We start from the raw sequence: 19,470 nt of genomic DNA on the forward strand, positions 1-19,470 counted from the left end.
CACTTTCTTGATAATGTCTTTTGATGTCAAAATGTTAACTTTATAAGATCTAGTGTATCTCTTTATTTTTGACTTAGGGGTCTCCCTGAGTTGCCCAGGCTGGTCTTAAACTCTGGGCTCAAGTGATCCTCCTGTCTCAGCCTCCCAAGTAGTTGGGACTACAGACACATACAATGGTACCTGGCTAGTTTTTCTTTTATCACTCATGCTTTTGATGTCATATTTAATAATCGACTGCCACATTTAAGGTCATTTAAGCACATTTCAGTTTTAAAGAGTTCATTGGCATGTTCTGCAATCATGAATGGGGAGAATCACAGAAGCAAAATAGAGCAACTGTGCTCAGCTGGAACTTGGTTGGTGGATTCTGATTGGATCTGTTTCTAGTTTCAGTTTACCATTTACAGTGGGCTTTGGTGTGTTCATGTAGGAATTTACAGTGCCAGAGCCACCCCCATTTAATGACTTCCCACTTAGAATTTTAAAAAATGACCTCCCTGTTTTTGTTCAGCCACTTGTTTATGAGTGATTGACCAAAACCTGGTAGTAAGTGCCACCATTGCAGCTGGTTGTCGCTGTGGCATGTGCAAGGTTGCTGAACAAAAGTCCTCTGTTGTTCATCTCAGTTTCCTTGTTCTAAACACACTGTGAGACAGCCTGGCGTCCTGTTGATGCCTGCACACATTCAGGCCTTGACAGGAGGTAGTGTGCTGCAGACATTCCAGTGGTGGCTGTCAGAGGGTGACACCAGAGACCAGATGCTCCCTGGCCAAGGGCCCCCAATCAAGCTAAATAGTTTTTCTTTGGAGCAAAAGAAAAGCAAAATCAATGACTATAGCAAGCCATAAATTCAGCCGGAATCCAGAGGGAGTCAGCCAAGGAGTTTCCAGACTTGGACTCAAAGAAAGTGTGTTTCCTGGCTTGCAGTTAGAGCGTCTTGGTCATGGCATTGGGCATCTTGCTGAGCTCCCCGGTGGCCCACACTCAGGGGTGGGGCCACTCAGGGGTGGGAAGAACCCTGGAATTGCATCCAGGTATCCATCTGCAGCTTGTGGGGTTTCAGGAACAGGGCAATTCTTGTTAGTGTTGCCAAGTAGGAAAAGTGGGAGAAAATTAGATTGGAGGAATCCAGAAGAATTCAAGATCCAGTCCATCCACAGGTAGATAACAAAATTTGAAAACAATGAACTGGGGCTACAGCCTAATAACAGGTGCACCGTGGTTTTCCACCAAGGCATAATTTTTGTCTCTGTAGTTGTCCTAGTTTCTGCCAAGGTAATCAGAGTAAGATTGATTGAATGTGCAGTAATTCAGCCGTGTGAAATCTGGCCAGAGTTTATGTAAAGGCAGCACAGATGGTAGTTGACCACGTAGGCCCTTTACATTTGTTTAGTTGGTACTTTTTATAAGGAACCTTAGATTGGACTTTTAAAAACTTCGAAAGCTAGAAGTCAAATTAAGGCAAATCAAATGTTACCTACAGTGCTTGTAGAGTTAGGAGAATTCTGTCTCCCAAGGTCTCCAAAACATCTTGAGGTTTGGGGACCTGCTACGAGGTACCAGTTTGTACTTATTGTGAGACTGGGAACCCCGGAAAAGCAGCATCCCTCACACATTCCCCAGTAGCAACATTCCAGTCAGGACCTTGATATTTCCAATTGTACCTTCCCCAAAAGAGAGAGGTTCTTGTTGAATCTGTGCAAATAACTGTTGCCACATAATTAAAATATACATAGTTAACTTTCCAGATTCTGGAGGATCAGATAGGGAGAAAAATATTTTACTATTACTCATGAAGATGTGAGTTACTAAATTGCTACAAGCTATAAATAACTTAAAAGGAAAAAAAATGTTTACTTAAATCTGGAAAATAAACCACTAACCAATAACCTTTCAAATAAAGTCATAAAATCATTGTCTTCATCAAGTTTCAGTCCACATCATTAATTCTTAAACAGCAACTCTTTATTCCCGAACTCACACCAGCCGTCTACAATCACGTTCTGGGGAAATCCACGTTCTCTGCCCAAATCCACCTCCACTGGGCTTCTATCTCCAAAATATACTGTCTGAATCCCGTGAGAACTGAAGGGGAACTCAGGCAGCAGGATACGCCCTATTCCCAGCAGGAATAATCTTAAACCTTAAACCTGGAACCTAAACCGGGAACGCCCTAATCCGCCTTGGTCCTTGAGCAAGGTCACGTACATTCAATGTCACTGCAACATGGGGTACGCTGGCAAGGAAATTGTCATACCTACTTGGCTAATGGCTCCCAGCAATTCTTGTTCTGCTTGATCTTGGTCAGCAGTTTATCCAAACTACTGTTTTTATTTTCTTTGTCTTAAGAGAGGGGGTCTTGCTGGGCATGGTGTAATCCCAGCAGCTCGGGAGGCTGAGGCAGGAGGGTTGCAAGTTCAAAGCTGGTCTCAGCAAAAGCTAGGCGGTGAACAACTCAGAGAGATCCTGTCTCTAAATAAAATACAGAGTAGTGCTGGCGAGTGGCTCCATGAGTTTGATCCCTGGCTATTCCCCACAATAAAAAGATAGGGGGAGGGGTCTTGCTGTGTTGCCCAGCCTGGCCCCTCTCTCCCAGGGCTCCTGTGCAGCTGAGGCTGTGGCTCCTCTTTCCTTATTCAGAACATATCCTTCTAGTTACCACTGCTTTGGGGAAGCATGCCTCACTTCCCAGCCACATGCAGTGTTAGCTACTTACATTGATGGGCCCGTTCACCTCTTAGTAGCCTCAGTCTCTAAGGAAGATGAGTAAGGACTATGGAGCATTTAATGTTGGTGCCATCTCGTAATACACATTTTCATGTCTTTCATTAACACCTAAGTATATTTAGCTTCTCTATTACGTAAAGGCAAGATGCCAGAGTATGCGTGCTCTATTTTTTTTTTTTAATATATTTATTTTTGTATTTGTAGTTGAACCCAATAACTATATGTGGTGCTGGGGATCGAACCCACGACCTCGCACGTGCGAGGCAAGCGCTCTACCGCTGAGCCATAACCCCAGCCCCCTATGCGTGCTCTAAACATGTTCAGCAGTTGAACCCAGGGACACTCTGCCACATCCTCAGCCCTTTTTATTTCTTATTTTTAGACAGAGTTTTACTAAGTTACCTACACTGGCCTGTGCTTTGATCCTCCTGCCTCAGCTCTAGAGTCACAGGGATGACAGGTCTGCAGCACTGCACCCAGCTGGTAGTTCCCTGTTTTAACATGGGAATGATTCAACCATTTAATGATCATCAATATTTACTTTAATATTTTAAGTTACCAAAAGAAGATTTTGGAAACTATTTTTAAGTAGGCATATTCTTTAAAATGTTAATTATTTTTGAAAAGTTTATTGGAGAACTTTTTAAAATTTATATCTACCTAACTTTTCTTCTTCTGCGTTGGGGGGTTGCTGGGAATCAGATGTAAGGCATTGCCCAGGCAGGCAAACGCTCTACTACTGAGCTGTACCCCTAGCCCTGATTTACTGTTCTTAACCATTTCGCTTGAATTTCCCCTGAAAACTTCAACGAGACACTAAACAAAGCCCAAACTGAAGGCCTTTGGGAAGTGCTATCCCAAAATATGCTGCTTCCCGAATCTTGGTCACCTGGCCTGGAAGGTGTTTGTAGAGAGCAGGTTAGGGGAGGGGCTTTCTTTGGATGCCCCGTCCGTCCTGTCTGAAGGTAGATGCTCCCACAAACCCAGTGTCTTCTGTCTGCTCCTTATACCATCATCCTGTTCTGCTTTATTTCTGTTGACAAATAAGGCAAGATTAAAAAATGTCACAGAAGCCGAGAAATTTAAAAGTTAAACATGGTTCTTCCCTTCTTTCTTTTTTTTTCCTTCTGTGACTGTCTTGTATCAAGCACTTCATTTTCACTGTGTGTTTTGCTTTTAGGTTAATTTATGGTTCATGGTCTTAAATATCTAGCAGAGACCATACAAGTCTGTCTGACCAGCAGCCCAGGAAAACTGACATTGTCAAAATATTCATATTCTTGTTTTACTAACAATTTAAAAACCAGCTTTATGTACCAGAGATCTACCTAAATTTTGTGAACTTAGGAGGGAAAAACTCAAAACATATTTGGGCCGTTTCTCTGTTTCTGAGAGTTTTAGGAATCATTCATATGCATGCTCATTTGTCCTGAAGCCAATTTAAATAAAACTTTCTTAAAGGATTTGTCAGTTGTTTTAGTAGTACCATATGAAAGATCATACAAACATACACATAAAACAGGCTGGCGTGTAGCTCAGTGGTAGAGTGCTTGCCTAGTAAGAACTAGGGTTGATCTCCAGTACACAAACACATACACACATACACACACACACACACACACACACACACAGAAAAAAAAAAGAAGAAGAAAGAAAAAGAAGGAGAAGTCTTTGAGGGCTGATTGGAATTCCTTAAGAAAAATAAAACTGCCCGTGGACTGTGGTTTGTAATAGGTTTGTCTTTTGTCTATAGGTCTGGTGGATCAGGCATTCTAGGAATGGCTTTCCATGGTCATCTGTGGGTTGCAGGCTTTTTTTTTTTTTTTTTTTTTTACCACGTGTGGACCCCATGTGTGTTACTGTGGCCCCGGGCATCACCTCAGGGTGACAGGTACCTCAGGTCCCGTCACTATGTGCTTGGTCACACGAGCTCAGGGCAGATCCCTGCTGGTGATGCTCTGAGCCTGAGATTTTGACCACAGCACAGGGATTAAAAAGCAGACTGATGGCCTGACTTATAAACACTGACCCAGCCCTCTTCTCTTCCTTTGGGGTGGGACTGTAGACCAGGGAAGAGTCAATGGTTATGAACAGGCAGAGGTCAGGGAGGAAGACAGGTCAGGCACCTCTGCGTATCAGTCCAAGTATAGTTTCTGAGGCTTTCAATGTCCCTGCCTCTTTTCCTGTGCCCTAACAGACAAGTGATCTTGCTTAGGTTAAACAAACTGTACTGTGGTACCCAAACTTCTAGATCATTCAGTAATATTCTCCATTTCTCTAGAAAGTTCAGGCTTCCAGATAGAGTCCCAGACTCCCTGGAATAAATAAGCTAGCAATTCCCTGTCTTTCTGGGACCTTTGGTACCAAGGTATTTTACCAAAGCCAGTCAGCACCTGTCTGGTTTCTGCTGTGACTTCAGAACCCAGTGCAGATCAAGAATTGCTCAAATGAACTTCCATCAATGGCAGAGCCCAGAGATTGTGCTTTGTTTGCTTCTTGCCCCTGTTAAATATCATCACTTTGAATGCAAGATCTGATAAAAGAAAAAGTGAAGCACATTTAAATTTAAAAAATTTAAAAATTTTTATTTTGAAAAACATGAGTATTCTGCAATCATGAACAGCATGGAGGTAGTGTTCTTCCAGGAGGGGAGCGGGAAAAACACTTAAAGAGTAGTTATGGAGGCAGGACAGAGGGACTGTGCTCAGCTGGACCTTGGTTGTGGTTTCTGATTGGAACTGTTTCTAGTTTCAGTTTACTGTTTACAGTGGGCTTTGGTGTGTTCATGTAGGAATTTACAGTGTCAGAGCCACCCCCATCTAACGGCTTCCCAGTGAGAACTTTTTCTACCATTCTGTTTTTTTTCTAAGAGTGTTATGGGTTTAGCTCTTATGTTTAGGCATTGATTTATTTCAAGTTAATGTTTGTATGTGGTGTGAGGTAGAAATCTGTCTTCATTTTTTTTGCACATGGATATACAATTGTCTGGCACTGTTTATTGAAAGGACTCTCATTCTTATCCCATTGAATGATCTTGGCATTCTTTTCAAAATCATGTGGCCATCGATATGTGAGTTCATTTCTGGGTTCTCAGTTGTATCCCATTGGGTCTATGTGTCTGTTTTTTTTTTGGGGGGGGGGTACTTCTCTACCACTGAATTACAGATCGATTAAAAAAAAATCTCCCAATAAAAAAGCAGTCCTTTTAATTTTAAAAAAATTTATTTAAATTTTTATTATTAATATTTTTTAGTTGTAGATGGACACAATAGCTTTATTTTATTTATTTATTTTATGTGGTGCTGAGGATCAAACCCAGTGCCTCACAAGTGCTAGGCGAGTGTTCTAATACTGAGCTACACCACCAGTCCCCTTTTAATTTTTATTATTTTGTGATGCTGAGAATCAAACCCAGGGCCTCACTCAGGCCAGATAGCTGTTCTACCACTGAGCTACATCCCTAGCACCCCCCCCCCCTTTTTTTTTTTCTATTTTGAGACAGGGTCTCACTAAGTTGCTTAGCACTTCATTGAGTTACCCAGGCTGGCCTTGAATTTATGATTCTCCTGCCTCAGCCTCCCAAATTGCTGGGATTACAGGTGTGCACCATCACGCCTGGCCTACATGTTTCTTCTTATGCCAGTATTCACATGATTTTGATTGCTCTAGCTTTGGTAAGTTTTAAAATTAGGATGTTTCAAATCTAGAGATCTCCTTCAACTTTGTTCCTCTTTTTTGAGACCGTTCACATTGTGACTCTGTGAAAGTCATTGGGAGGTTTCAAATCAGGTTTCCTTCCGTTTTGTTCCTCTTTTTGGATAGTGTTTTGTTTAATCAGGGCCCCTTGCAATTCTTTGTGGATTTGAAGATTTTTGTACTATTTCTGCAAAAATAACTTTGATAGGCTTGCATTGGATCTGTGATCATTCTGTGATATCTTTTTAACAATATTCTAATTAATGACATGAGATTTCCTCCCATTTATTTAGGTCTTCTTTAAGAAATGTTTTGTCATGTTTGGTTTACAAATCTTTTACTTTCTTAGTTAAATTATTCTTGGGTATTTTATTTTTTGGATGCTATTACAAATGGAGTTATCTTAATTTTCTTTTGGATTGCTCACTGCTTGTGTATAGAAACAGGTGATTTTTGTACATTTTGTACCCTAGAACTTTGCTCACTTTGTTTATTTGCTTTGGTAGCTTTCTTGGTGATTCTTGGGATTTTCTATGTTTAGGATCATGCCATCTGCAAATACAGGTAAATTTAACTCTTCGTTCCCAATTTGGATGCCTTTCATTTGTTTTCTTTTTCTTCCCCTTTCTATACCTTGTTTTTCTTCTAATTGCTCCCCTAAAGTTTCCAGTACAGTGCTGAAGAGTGTTAATAAAAGTGGGCTTCCTGACTGTGCTCCTGATCCTAAGGAAAGCTTTTGACCTTCTTTCCTGAGTGGGATGTTAGCTGTGGGTTCTTTGCAAGTGTGTCTTGCCATGTTGAGGATGTTTCCCTCTAGTCTTACTGTCTGGTCCTCTGTATCAGTGGAAACAGTCATAAGGTTGCCCCCCCTGCTCTTATTGATGTCATGTATCACATTAATTTCAGTGGTCTCTAGATATATTTCTTTTTTTCTCTTTGTTTTAGTGCTGGGGATTGAACCCAGGGGTGCTCCATCACTGAGATGCATCTCCAGCCTTTAAAAAATTTTATTCTGAGGCTTTTAAAATTTTTATTTTGAAAAATATTTTTATTTATTAGAGGCAGCTTGCCTGGGACGTGGCCGCTCGATGGTGGCTTAGTGATAGAGTGGCTGAGCGTGGCAACTTAGGAACTTGGGAACCTCCTGGCTCACCTCTCCCATCACTGGGATTGTAGGCATGTGCCACTGTGCCTGGCTGGTTCTTTTCTTTGTCATGTCTTTATCTGGACTTGGCAATACCGGTCCCAAAGGATGAGTTGGGAAGTGTTGCCCTTGTTCTCTGTTTTGGAAGCCTGAGGAGGGTTGTTGCTGACTCTTCGGATGTTGGCAGGGCCCACAGTGTGCCACAGATGTTGGACTTCTCTTCCTGGGAAGGTTCGTGATTTCTGAATTGCAAACTTTGGTTGTTACAGGTCTGCTTAGATTTTCAGTTTCTTCTTGGTCTGTTTTGTTGATTTGTTTTCATCTGGGAATTTGTTCATCTTATCTAGCTTTTCCGGTTTTTGGGGTGTTAGTCAGCTTTTCACCTCTGTGACCAAAGTATCTGACAAGAGCAGCTCTGAGAAGGAGAAGTGTTTGGGGCTCATGGTTTCAGACGTTCAGTTCGTATCCCCTGACTCCATTTCTGTGGATGTGAAGTGAGGCAGAAAGACCATCAAGAGGAAGGACATGGTGGAGGAAAGCTTCTCAGCTTATGGCAGCCAGGAAGCAGAGAGAAAAGGCCCAGTGAGAGAGGAGCCAGAGACAAAACCTAATCCCCAAGGACACGACCCCAGTGACCTACTTCCTTTAGCCAAGCCTAGTTGCACCCAGTAGTTCAGTCAAGTTGTTGATCCATCCAATAGACGTGTGTGTTGATTCGGTTTCAGCTCTCATAATCCAATTATTTCACCTTTGAACATTCTTCATTGTCTATGGCATGAGCTTTTTGGGGAACACCTTATATCCAAACTGTAACAGTTAGTAGGCGATTATTCATAGCATTATCTTGTAGTCTAATGCTACAAATATTTCTGGTTTTAGCTGATTTTGTCCATCTTCTCTCTTTTTTAGTCAGTCTAGTGGAAGTTTTGCCAGTTTTGTTGATACTTACAAAGACAATTTTTCATTTCATTTGATTCTCTGTTAGTTTTCTATTTTGACTATCTCTGCTCTGATCTTATTATTTTCATTTCTCTAGTAGCATTCCTTCCTTTTGCTCTCTTTTTCGGGTTCCTTAAGGTATACAATTAAGTCATTAATTTAAGACTTTCCTTTTCCTTTTTGGTCCTAGAGATTGAATCCAGGTCTTTGCACATGCTGTACCCACAGCCCCATGCCTTTTTAAATGTAGATGTTTATAGCTATAAATTTACCTTTAAGTGTTGCTTTGTTGCATATTATCACTTTTGTTATGCTGAATTTTTTTTTGTCTCAAAATCAATTCTAATTTTCCTTTTAGTTTCTTTTTTGATGTGGTTGTTAAAGTGTATGGTATTTAAGTTGGGCATGACGGTGCACACCTGTGATTCCAGCTACTTGGGACGCTGAGGTGGGAAGATCTAAGTTTGAGGCAACTTAAACCCTGTGTCAACTGGATTAAATCATCAGTCTTCTGTCTGTCTTTCTTTCTGTCTCTCTCTCTCTCTCACACACACACACACACACACACACGCGCGCGCGCGCGCACACAGGTGTGGCATTTACTTTTCATATACAGATTTTCCAGTTTTCTTCTATTCTTTATTTGTAGCTTCATTCGATTGTGCTTGAAGAAGATACTTTGGTTTTAGTCTTTAAAATGTATTGAGATTAGACTCGTTTTGTTGTCAAACGTGTGGTCTATGTTGCTCCGTGTGCGCTTGAGAAGAATTCTCTAGTGTGCTCTCTGCTGGGTGGCAGAGCCCGCACGCCTGCCAGGTGGACGGCTTAGGTTCCTCTCTTCACTGTTCTTCTCTCCAGGGGTTCTGTCCACTGTGGAAGCGCAGTGTTGGCACCTACAGTTGCCCTGGTGACTGCCTGTTCCCTCTTTAACCATGCTACTGTTGACTTCTGATAGTTTGGTCGTCTGTTGTTTGGTGCTTATACTTTAATAATCATTAATCTTTGTAATTAGTTGAGCCTTTTACCATTGTTTAATGTCCTTTGTCTTGTTACATTTTTAAATTTAAAGTTGTTTTGTCTGATGTTAATGTAGCCTCCCGGCTGTCTTTTGGTTGCTATTTATGTGAGAAGTCTTTTAACTCTTAACCTATTTATGTCTTTGGATCTAAAGTGATTTTCTAAGTATCATATGGTTGTATCACATTTTTTAGCTCATCATCTATTTCTAATAAAGTTTTATTGGAACACAGATAGACCCATTTCTTTATGTATTTATTCACACTACTGTGGCAGATTATAGAGACTATATGGCTTTCAGAGAAGCCTGAGATAGTTACCATCTGTTTTCTTATGGTAATTTGTTGAAATTTGGTCTTTTTCAGTTTACCTGGCTATAGTTAACCCCTTAAATAGTCTTGCATAGCAGTGGTCTAGTATAGTTGGTCATGGTTAGCCTATTTTGTGTCTACTGAAGTTCATGAAATGAGAAACTGACCGCAGATCTGGGCATACCCAAGCCTCATCAGGCTGAGAGGATAGCAGCTATGTGTCCCCGAAGCTGGAGGTAGAGGCAGCTTGCCTGGGATGTGGCCTGTCTATGGTGGCTTAGTTATAGAGTGACCAACTGTCACAGTTTGCCTGGGATTGAAGCAGTCCCTAGAACACAGGATTTTAGTTTTAAAACCTGGGCAAACTAGGACAGTCGGTCACCCAGCTGGCTCTTCAGAGTCTCACCTGTGCCCTTCCACCCCAGTACCATTCAGGGAAACCCCCAGCTATGCGAAACGGCGGAGACTGGCTGGCCCCAGTGGCTTGGCATCCCCTCGGCCTCTGCAGCGCTCAGCCAGCGACATCAACCTGAAGGGTGAGGCACAGCCAGCAGCCTCTCCTGGGCCCTCTCTGCGAAGCCTCCCCCACCAGCTGCTGCTCCAGCGGCTGCAGGAGGAGAAAGACCGTGATCGTGATGGTGACCAGGAGAATGATGTCGGTGGCCCTTCAGCAAGCAGGGGCAGCCAGAGCAAGATCAGGTAGGAGGGGGCTGGGAGGCCTGGTGGGCAAGGGTGCCAGCACTGGGCTAGGTGTGGCAGTGGGAACAGGGAGAGGTGGTGCCTGGCCTTGGGGCTTGAGATGAGGACTCTCAGGGCCTTGACGGGCCTCCCTGGATGGAGGAGGGAAGAAGATGAGGCCCTGTGGGCTGGGGCAGGCTGATCTACACTTGTTTCTGGTTCAAGCTGGGGCTTGCTCTAGATAGTGGACAACTGAGAGAACATTCTAGGCAGAGAGGGTGTGGTTAGAAAACTCACTGCAATGTCGTGGCTGGTCAGAAGTGAATATGGGATGCCTCTTCATGAAGGCTCAGAACCTACATGTGACAACCAGCCCTGTCTCCATGGTGTTCTGGTATCCCCAGTCCTGTACACCTATAGAACTCTTTACCACCCCCTGTGCCCCAGGACACTGAGAAAGTAGGGAATTTGAGGGTTTTGGAGTCCCCAGGACTTACAGTAGGAGGTGTGGACTGCAGCCTGTTGAAGCAGCAGGCTGCACAGAGGGGCTTGGGGTGCCGTTGCTCTCAGATTGCCACTGTGCTGGGCTCCTCCTTGGTAAGGTGGGATAATCTCATCCAAGGCGTTCCCTTTGAAAAGCCTTCCAGGGTGCTGTAGAGGCGTGTCTGCTGTGACCCTGATGCACTGCATGGGCAGCCCTGCTGGTTGTGGTGCCTGTGCTCCTTGTACCTTGAGAGCAGGAGTTGTCTTTGCTTCCCACTGTTTTCCAAGAGCCAAGCACATAGAAGGTGTTTGAAAACATTGTTGGAGGAAAGTATTATAACAGTGTGTTGTTTTCTGATGGCAGCTAGTTCTTAGAATCCTATCACTTGGTGCACCATTGAACAGAACAGCAAATGTGTCATCTGCATTCACTTCAGTGACTTATTAGACTGTGTCCCTGTGCTGTAGATAGGGGTCCTGATGCCCAGTTTAGTTCAGAAAAGTCATGGGACTAGGAGTTGGCTACCTGGGCCCAGGTATTTGGCAGAGGGCTTGAGGTATAGCAGGAGCTCATGGAAGACTTTCTTTCTGTACTCTTGCCCCTACTCATGCAGCCCCAACTCAGTGTTGACTTCAGTGTCTGTTTGTTTATGCCTAGACTTGCTGGACCCTGAAGGCTGCCTGTCTTGCCCCAAATTGCCATTCTCTCCTGAAGTTTTCACATAACCCCTTGGGCTTCTAAGGGGCAAATGGCCCTGTGGCTGAAAGAATGCATTCAGGATGTTGCCACTTCCCAGAAGGGCTTCTCCTGAGCCTGAGCCCTGTGGCAGCCACAGCTTCCTGCACCTGCTTGTGTGTTCCTTCACCCTTTCAGCAGGTGCAAAACAAAGACTTGCCATGTCATGACCCCAGCTTGCTGGCTCTGTAGGATGGCAGGGTTCTTCCCTATAAATATCGGATAGGTGCCTGTGTCTCATGTGTTGGGAGCTAACAAGAGGGGCCCCAACTGGGTTTTAGGACATGGACAGCTGGGCCCAATATAAAGAAGCAATTAGGGGGGCAGTGACCTAGGTATTGGACTGCTCTGGTGAGTGGACAGGGGTCTGTGGCCCTCAGGAGGGGGATCAAGGAAGTTTGGTGCACTCAGGAAGGACAGCGTCAGGGCAGAGGAAACCTGTGGTCAATGGCCAGAGGATGGCTTTTGCGTAGTGGTGTGGGGCTCTGAGTCCCCTTGTTGGCTGAGCCTGGCGTGTAGTCCCTGGAAAGCCCAGAAATGTTATCTTCAGGGTCTGGCCCCAGTACAATACAGCTGAACCTAGAAGGGTGAGTTTGGAGGAATTTGGAGCTGAGAGTGGGTAACTTAATTGCCAGCAGAATGGGCAAGATCAGAGTAGTTTAGTTGGTTGCAGTGTGGTGAAGGGCTCAGAGGAAGGAGAGGGAAGGTGCCCACGCGGGAGGCTGGAGCATAGTAAGTGCTCCAGTCTGGGAGAACTTGCCCTGTTCCGTGCTAGGGAGCTAGGGCAGGCTTTTGAGCAGAGTGGAGGTGGAGGATTGAGACCTCAGGCTCGGTGCCCAGGTCTGAGGAGTGGTCTGGAGAGGGTGGTGAGCATGCAGTAGGCAGGGGCAGCAGGGGCAGGTGTCCAGGACGAGAGGACACAGGCCCGGAGGGAGGGGATTGGGGCATAGGGTGTGAGGAGGCCAGGCTCCCAGACACGCTGCACCCCTCCCTGTCCTTCCCCAGCACAGGCGTCTTTTCGGGTGCCCAGAGACCCGCCCAGCCATCCCCTGCGCCCACCCAGCAGCCACACTGGCCCCCTCACGTCGCACCCCTGCTGGGTCCGGCGGGGGGGTCCGCGAGGGCGCGGGCTAGCTGGGCGGGAGTCAGGCGGCCGCCGCCGCCCGCAGAGGGAGGAGCCGGCGGAGGAGGCGGGGCGCGGGGCGGCCGCGGCATGGAGCGAGCCCGGCGCGCCCGGGAGCGCAGCCCCGCGGCCCCGGAGCCCTAAGCGGGCGCGGCTCGTGCGCTGGCGGGAGCGGGCCGGGCGCGGCGGCGCGGCCCATGGAGCGGCCCCGGGCCGGGCCCCCGGCGGGCGGGCGGGCGGCGGGCGGGCGGCGGCGGCTGCGGTGAGGCCGGCGGCGGGGCCGGGCCGTGCGCCATGGAGGCCCCGGGCGCCGGCTTCGCGTGCCCGCTGCCCCCCGGCATCGCGTCCGTCACCTACGTGTTCGTTTACAGCCCAAGCGGGCCCGGCGGCCCCGGCCCTGCGCCCGGTCCGGGCCCGGCGCCCCCCGCGTCCCCCGCGCCGCCGCCCCGGGGCCCGAAGAGGAAACTTTACAGCGCCGTCCCCGGCCGCAAGTTCATCGCGGTGAAGGCGCACAGCCCGCAGGGCGAGGGCGAGATCCCGCTGCACCGCGGCGAGGCCGTGAAGGGTGAGGGGCGCGGGGGGGCGGGGCCGGCGTGGCGGAGCCTGGTGGTCCGCTGGTGGGGGTGGCCCTGGCCTTGCTGGATGAGCCCTGCTGGCTTCTTGTGTCCCCGTGAAGGGCTCTGGCCCTTGGACTCCTGTCATGTGGCTCTGCTTGTCGTGATAGAGCCTCAGCTCTTGTCATGGGTGCTTCTGTGTCATGATTGGGGCTGATGTCACCAGGTCCCTGTATTTGAAGGACCCTACAATCCCATTACAGAGCTTCCTGGCATGTGTCACTTCCAAGGCTTCTTCCATGGGAATTCTAGGGATATGGTGGGGCGCTTGTCATCCTGGGGGAGACCTGACAGTTGTGGGTGTCTGTGTACTATGAACGTTTCTGTCATGGAGCTGTTTCTGGGGGTCTGAGCCCCTCATCATGGGGGTCTGTGTCATCACCGGGCCCCTTCCTCCAGTGTTCTGGGGCAGAAGGCATGGGAGCCTAAGGTAGAAGCAGTTGTGAGGGCAGCCCTCCTGGTACATCATGTGGTTTAGCCCACTGGCCATAGCACAATGACCCTGAGCTCTTGGCTGTGACCTCTGGGTGGGTGTCAGAGCCAGGAGGGACAGTGGTCATTGGGGACAAGAGCAGGAGTGGCCCCTGCCTCTGCCTTCTGTCCCATCTAGTGTGTCCATCTGTGTGTATCTGTCCCCCACATGCTTGTCCTGTGCCGAGCCCATCTGTTCCTTTCCCTCTTCTGTTGGGTCCCAAAATCTTCCCAGGGAAGAATCTAGGAGGATGTGGGAAGAGAAGGGGAGCCAGGGTGAGGGTTATGGGCAGAATCTATTCCTGAGGAGGCTGGGAGGCCACTGTCCTGCAGCTCCATACTGCTCTCACATCCTGTCTGGCTTCTGTCTCTCCAGTGCTCAGCATCGGGGAAGGCGGCTTCTGGGAGGGGACCGTGAAGGGTCGCACAGGCTGGTTCCCAGCTGACTGTGTGGAGGAGGTGCAGATGCGACAGTATGACACACGGCGTGGTGAGTGACCTAGGCCCCCAGGCAGTTCCTGAGGACACCGCCCTTCCAGCCTCCCTTGGGTCTCTTGGGCACTAAATGTGGACATTCACAGAGGAAAGACGAGGAGTGCATTCAGACACACCCAAAGTAGATGGAAACTTGTGCACATAACACAGACACAGTGTGTACACAGTGGGTTATGTGTGCATGCAACCTGGTACCGTACACGCCACAGAAACACCTGTGATATGCCCACAGGAGGCACACCCTCGTGACCATGCCTCTGTGTGAGTGATCCCACACGTGACTCCTGTGACTGTAACCACCCCTCCTGCATAGTCCTCACAGAAATACCAGGTGCTAGGAGCTTGCAATTCATGTGTGGCTGGCAGACCAGTAAGGAGGTCAGTGTGAGAAAAGAGGCGTTTTTCCAAAGTGGACAGATTGTCCAAGTGGGCAGAGCAGGAGGCCTGGACTAGCCAAGAGGAAATGAGGCCAGTTGGGCCCCAAGGGGCAGTTGTAGGTACCCTGGGGCTGTGGTGGTCTGAGGGCAGCCAGTGAGGGATGGCCCCTGTCCTCAGCAAGAAGAACAATGTGAAGATGAAGGCTGCAGCTCCTCGAGGTGGAATGGCCTTAGTCCAAGCTTGCTGAATATCTGAGCTTCTAGAAAGGCTCCCTCTGGTCCTCTAGTAGATTCGGTGGCTGGTCCTTTGGAGCTCACTACACGGGCTGGCTGCAGGTCTGGGATCTGACTTTGCAGTGAGACCTCAGAACCTAGGCAGACCCATGAAGTTACTTCTGGCCCAGAGAACTAATGGGATGAAGGAGCCCCTCCTGAGTGGTCACTAGTAGTTGTGTTCTGTGTCTGGATGTAGGTATCTGTTTCCCTCCTCTGCGTGTGAAAGGATTGGGTGTAGGGTTGCTGGGTCCCCTTCCCTGGTGTGAGTTTCCCAGGGGAGCCCATTCCCCTCTGTGGCCAGTACCTCTGCCCAGAGGCCTAGGGAGGCAGAGGCCTAGGGAGGCAGGACTCGGCTGCTGGTCTATTGCTGGCTAGCCTTTGCTTTCTCTTATGGCTGTTCCCTAACTTCCTGAGGTCTTCCTGGTAGCCCTTCTGGAGTGTGGAAGGGCCTGGATCCCTTTTTCTCTGTCTGTGAAGGGTGGGTGTAGTGGGGTCCAGGTGGGAAATGATTTTAGAGATCTGGGCTCTGGTCTGACTGGACAGGAGAGGAGGAAGGGTGGTATCTCTATGCCCGAGGCAGAGGAGCCAGTCCTATGCTCCCCTAGTATGGGTCACAAAGGTTCTCGTTTGAAAACTGTGGATACAGGTACATTTAGACCTCAGTTTGAAACTTGGGAGGGAGGGAAGTTTGGGCTGGAACCAGAACTCAGGAGCAGGTGTTCACTGGTGTGCCCCATGCTGCACTAGGCTGGCTTCTCAGAGGCCTGGCCCAGGCATCAAGCAGAGCAGGCAGGCCTGGCAGCCAGGTGGGTGTGCTGTGCCACTGTGGTGGGGCCTGTGGGTGCGGGAGCTCCCTGGGTTGTCTTGAAGGAGCCAGAGAGGGTGTCCCTGTGCGTCAGGCCCAGACAGTGCTATAGAGCCACACATGGTGTCACTCCTTGTACCTGAGCAGTTCAGTTTTAGGACTTCATCCGTCAAGTGGTAGACAGCAGTCCCAGGAGGTGGGGCCAGTTTTTACTCACCATTTCTAAGGGATGCCTCAGCCTGAAGGGTAGGGTCTTTTTGTTACATAGGCAGGCAGCCTTGTGAGGGATGGCAAGGCTGAAGTGGGGAGCCTGAAGCCAGTCATGTGGCTTTGGGGTAGAGGGAAAGGATGGTGTTGTGGTAGGAGTTGACCAGGCCAGGGCTGCTTGATTGTGCAGGTGTTTTAATGTCAGGGTCAAGATCCCAACAGGACAGAGCTGTTAGAAGTTCACAGAGAAGAGAGAGAGCCACAGAGTAGCCGGTGTGGGGACCATGGCCTGAGACCTGAAGGCAGCTGCAGGGCCTCTAGATGGAGCTGCAGATTAGGGTGTGTAACTAGGGAAGGTTGTCAGAGGTACTTGGGTAGATGGGAGCTCCTAGGGCTCTGCAGAGGCAGCTTGTAGGCAGTGGGTAGGAGCAGCAGTGGCCTCCCTCTGACCTGAGCCGCAGGCCCAGTTCGCCATCTGGGCAGAACCTCCCACTGGGACTCAGGCGCATTTCTGCTAGAGGCCAGAGAGCAGATTAGCAATAGGAACCTGCTTCCTACAGGCTCAGATTAAAAAAAAAAAAAAATCTGATTCAGGGACCAGAGTGGGGACAGAGAAGGACTTACAGGCCCAGGAGGGGACACTGTGCTGAGGAACACAGGCCTGTCTGGTGTCCAGGGTCAGCATTTGCTCCAGGACCAGAAGACAGGCACTGAGCAGAGATGGGCTTCGTGTGGCACTGTTGCAGGCTCAGGGAGTTGAACTGTGAGGACAGTAAATGCTGAGACCAGTTTGTGCAGGGACCTTGAGGTCCGGTATGCTGGGGTGCTGCACTGTCCCTCCCTCCCCGCCCCTTTGGTTCTCATTAGGGGGCTGTTTTTGGATGTTCTCTCTCCAGCAGATTTTCATGTGTCTGATTGACAAAACCAGAGAATGAATTTATAATAAAGACTATGTGTTTGGTTGACAAAAAAACTAAAAATGAGAGGTTAGTTCATAGCTAGAGGCTAGTGAATGCAAGTTTGGGGTCCTTGGGCAAGCAGGCAGTGTAGGCATTTCTATGACGGTCGACCTGGAGAGGAGTGTGGTGAGAGCCAGGAGGGATCTGAAGCCACATCTGCATGGTATTTAGGCGTGATCTATGCTGACTTCTGAGCTTCAGAATGGACAATGTGGGCATGTCACAGAGGGACTCAGCCCCAGCAAGTGGGTGTGTGCGTGGAAGGAATACAGGTGACTAGCACCTAGGGACCCTCCAAGATAAATCTTCTGACTCTGTAAGGAGAGGCTCCAAGGAGATAGTTGCCTTACTGAGAATCTTGCCTTTATGGAAGTCTGTCATGCCTGAAATCTGGACCCGTGCTTTTCTTCACATCCGTGTCTTTGATTTTTTTTTTTTTTGGCAGTGGGGGTGTGGTGGTGGTGGTACTAGGGATTGAAATAAGGGGCACTCGAGCACTGAACCACACCCCCAGCCCTATTTTGCATTTTACTTAGAGACAGGGTCTGAGTTGCTTAGCACTTCACTTTTGCTGAGGCTGGCTTTGAACTTGCAATCCTCCTGCCTCAGCCTCCTGAACCACTGGGATTACAGGCATGTGCCACTGTGCCAGTTAATAGCCATGTCTTCTGGTGTGAATAGGAACTCTTTCTCCTCCTATCTAGCTATGGCTTCATCTCTGTGTGTATCTACTCCATCTCTCCTTTGACTCAGCCAGTCATCCCCTCCAACCACCACCCACCCCTGTGCACCCACCCCTTTCAGGAGACCTACCCAATCTGCCTGGACCTCTATTGATCATTCATCAATCCATTCATCTCTCTATCAACCCATCTACCCATCCACATCCATCCATCCATCCTTCCACCCACATATCCATCCATCCATCCGTCCTTCTCTCCATCAAGCCACCCAGTTCATCTGTCTGTTCATCATCCATCTCTCCATCAACCCTCTTTCTGAGTCAGTCCATCCATCTGTGCATCCATCCGCACATGTATGTATCTCTCTTTAGCCCAGCCATCTATCCTCTCTCTACCTCCACCCACCCATCCATTTTATACATTCATTCATTTTGTTTTGTTTTGTTCATGCAGTATAGATCCACACACGCACCCAGGTAGTTGAACACCATATTCTCTTCTTGTTAGGTGCCAGGTGCTGTGTTAGGCACTGGGACCATACAGAGAATAAGATGTGGTCTTTTCCTTCAAGGAACTCACAGTTATTGGGGAGACAGGTCACAAGACATTGTAGGTTCCCTCTGATCTCATTTCTGGTCACTCTCTGGCTCCCTTTGCTCTAGCTGCATGGTGTTCCACACCGTCTCTTCTACCCTAGGCTGGTGGCCAACACATGGGCTCCACCCTGATAGCCCCATTCTTGGAGGCCCTTACCCCCATGTCCCTGAGCCTTTGCTTGGCTGTCCTTGCAGGTGAGGCCTTCTTGAGATGCCCTGGAACCACACTGTCTTTGCATACTTGATATGCTTTCTTTGCTCTTGAGCACTTGCCAACCTTTGATGTGTTATATATTTGTTATTTATCACATCTATTACAGAATAGCTTATTAACTCCACAAGGGCAGAAACTTTGCTCTGTTCTCTGCTGTGTTCTTAGAACTAAAACAAACAGGGCCTGGTGTATAGTAGGAGCTCAATAAATACTTGGTGAAGTTAAAAATGAATCTTGAGAATGCTGTAGTAAGAGAAAACGAGGGAGGGAGCCCCTGAGGGTAAGATGCGAGGCAGTAGGGGTGCCACCCCAGGGTCTTTGGAGACCTCAAGTGTGGAACCAGAAGCATGAGGAACCTGCCGGAGGAGCCAGCCTGGAGCCCACCTGAGGTCCTGGTTGGCAATGTGGGCCAGACTTTCAGGAGACCAGCAAGGACGAGGGGGCAGCTGGCAACCTGACCACTTCCACAGTGGCCACGAGGGACTTTGAGATCAAAGGACAGATGGGGATAAACTTCCATGGGATGCAGTGAGGTCAGGGAAGGGGGACCCAGCTTCCCCCCTGAATCTTTTCCCACATTTCAGAGGCAGGTCTGCAGCAAGGGACACCCTAGGGGTGCACATCAGGCCTACAGAGGAGAGTTCAGTGCTGTTTCCAGGCTGGTGCCCGCGGTGGACAGCACAACTCTGCATGGGAGTGCGGGTCACGGACACGCAGATGTGTACTGGCACATGCTGAAATCCACTCATGCTCGTGCAAGAGCACAGTGCTGCACACTCTGTTGGTGACAGACACATGCTCACAAGCGTGAACACAGCTTACACATGGCTGGTATCCCACTCCCCCTCAGGCTTTCTCCTGTGCTCACTGACTGGATGGCCCTGGCCTTGTCTGGTCTCCTGTGCTCAGCTGTGTGCTG

At 48.4% G+C, this 19,470-nt stretch overlaps 1 protein-coding gene across 9 annotated transcripts in view; it reads left to right on the forward strand.

Annotated features, from left to right (window-relative positions):
• Positions 1–19,470, forward strand: part of Shank3 (SH3 and multiple ankyrin repeat domains 3) — a 57,983-nt gene that overhangs the window by 8,889 nt on the left and 29,624 nt on the right. For all 9 annotated transcript variants that reach the window (XM_058579112.1, XM_046443627.1, XM_058579115.1 and 6 more), the window contains exons 10-12: positions 10,260–10,533; positions 13,226–13,419; positions 14,316–14,429. In XM_058579112.1, coding sequence (XP_058435095.1) covers positions 10,260–10,533; positions 13,226–13,419; positions 14,316–14,429 — 582 coding nt within the window. The remainder of the gene's footprint in view (positions 1–10,259; positions 10,534–13,225; positions 13,420–14,315; positions 14,430–19,470) is intronic.

Source organism: Marmota monax, unplaced genomic scaffold (assembly GCF_021218885.2).
Source record: "Marmota monax isolate L192 unplaced genomic scaffold, Marmota_monax_Labrador192_F-V1.1 WCK01_AAM20220418_F8-fsc00234, whole genome shotgun sequence".
In the NCBI taxonomy this organism is placed as follows: Eukaryota; Metazoa; Chordata; class Mammalia; order Rodentia; family Sciuridae; genus Marmota; species Marmota monax.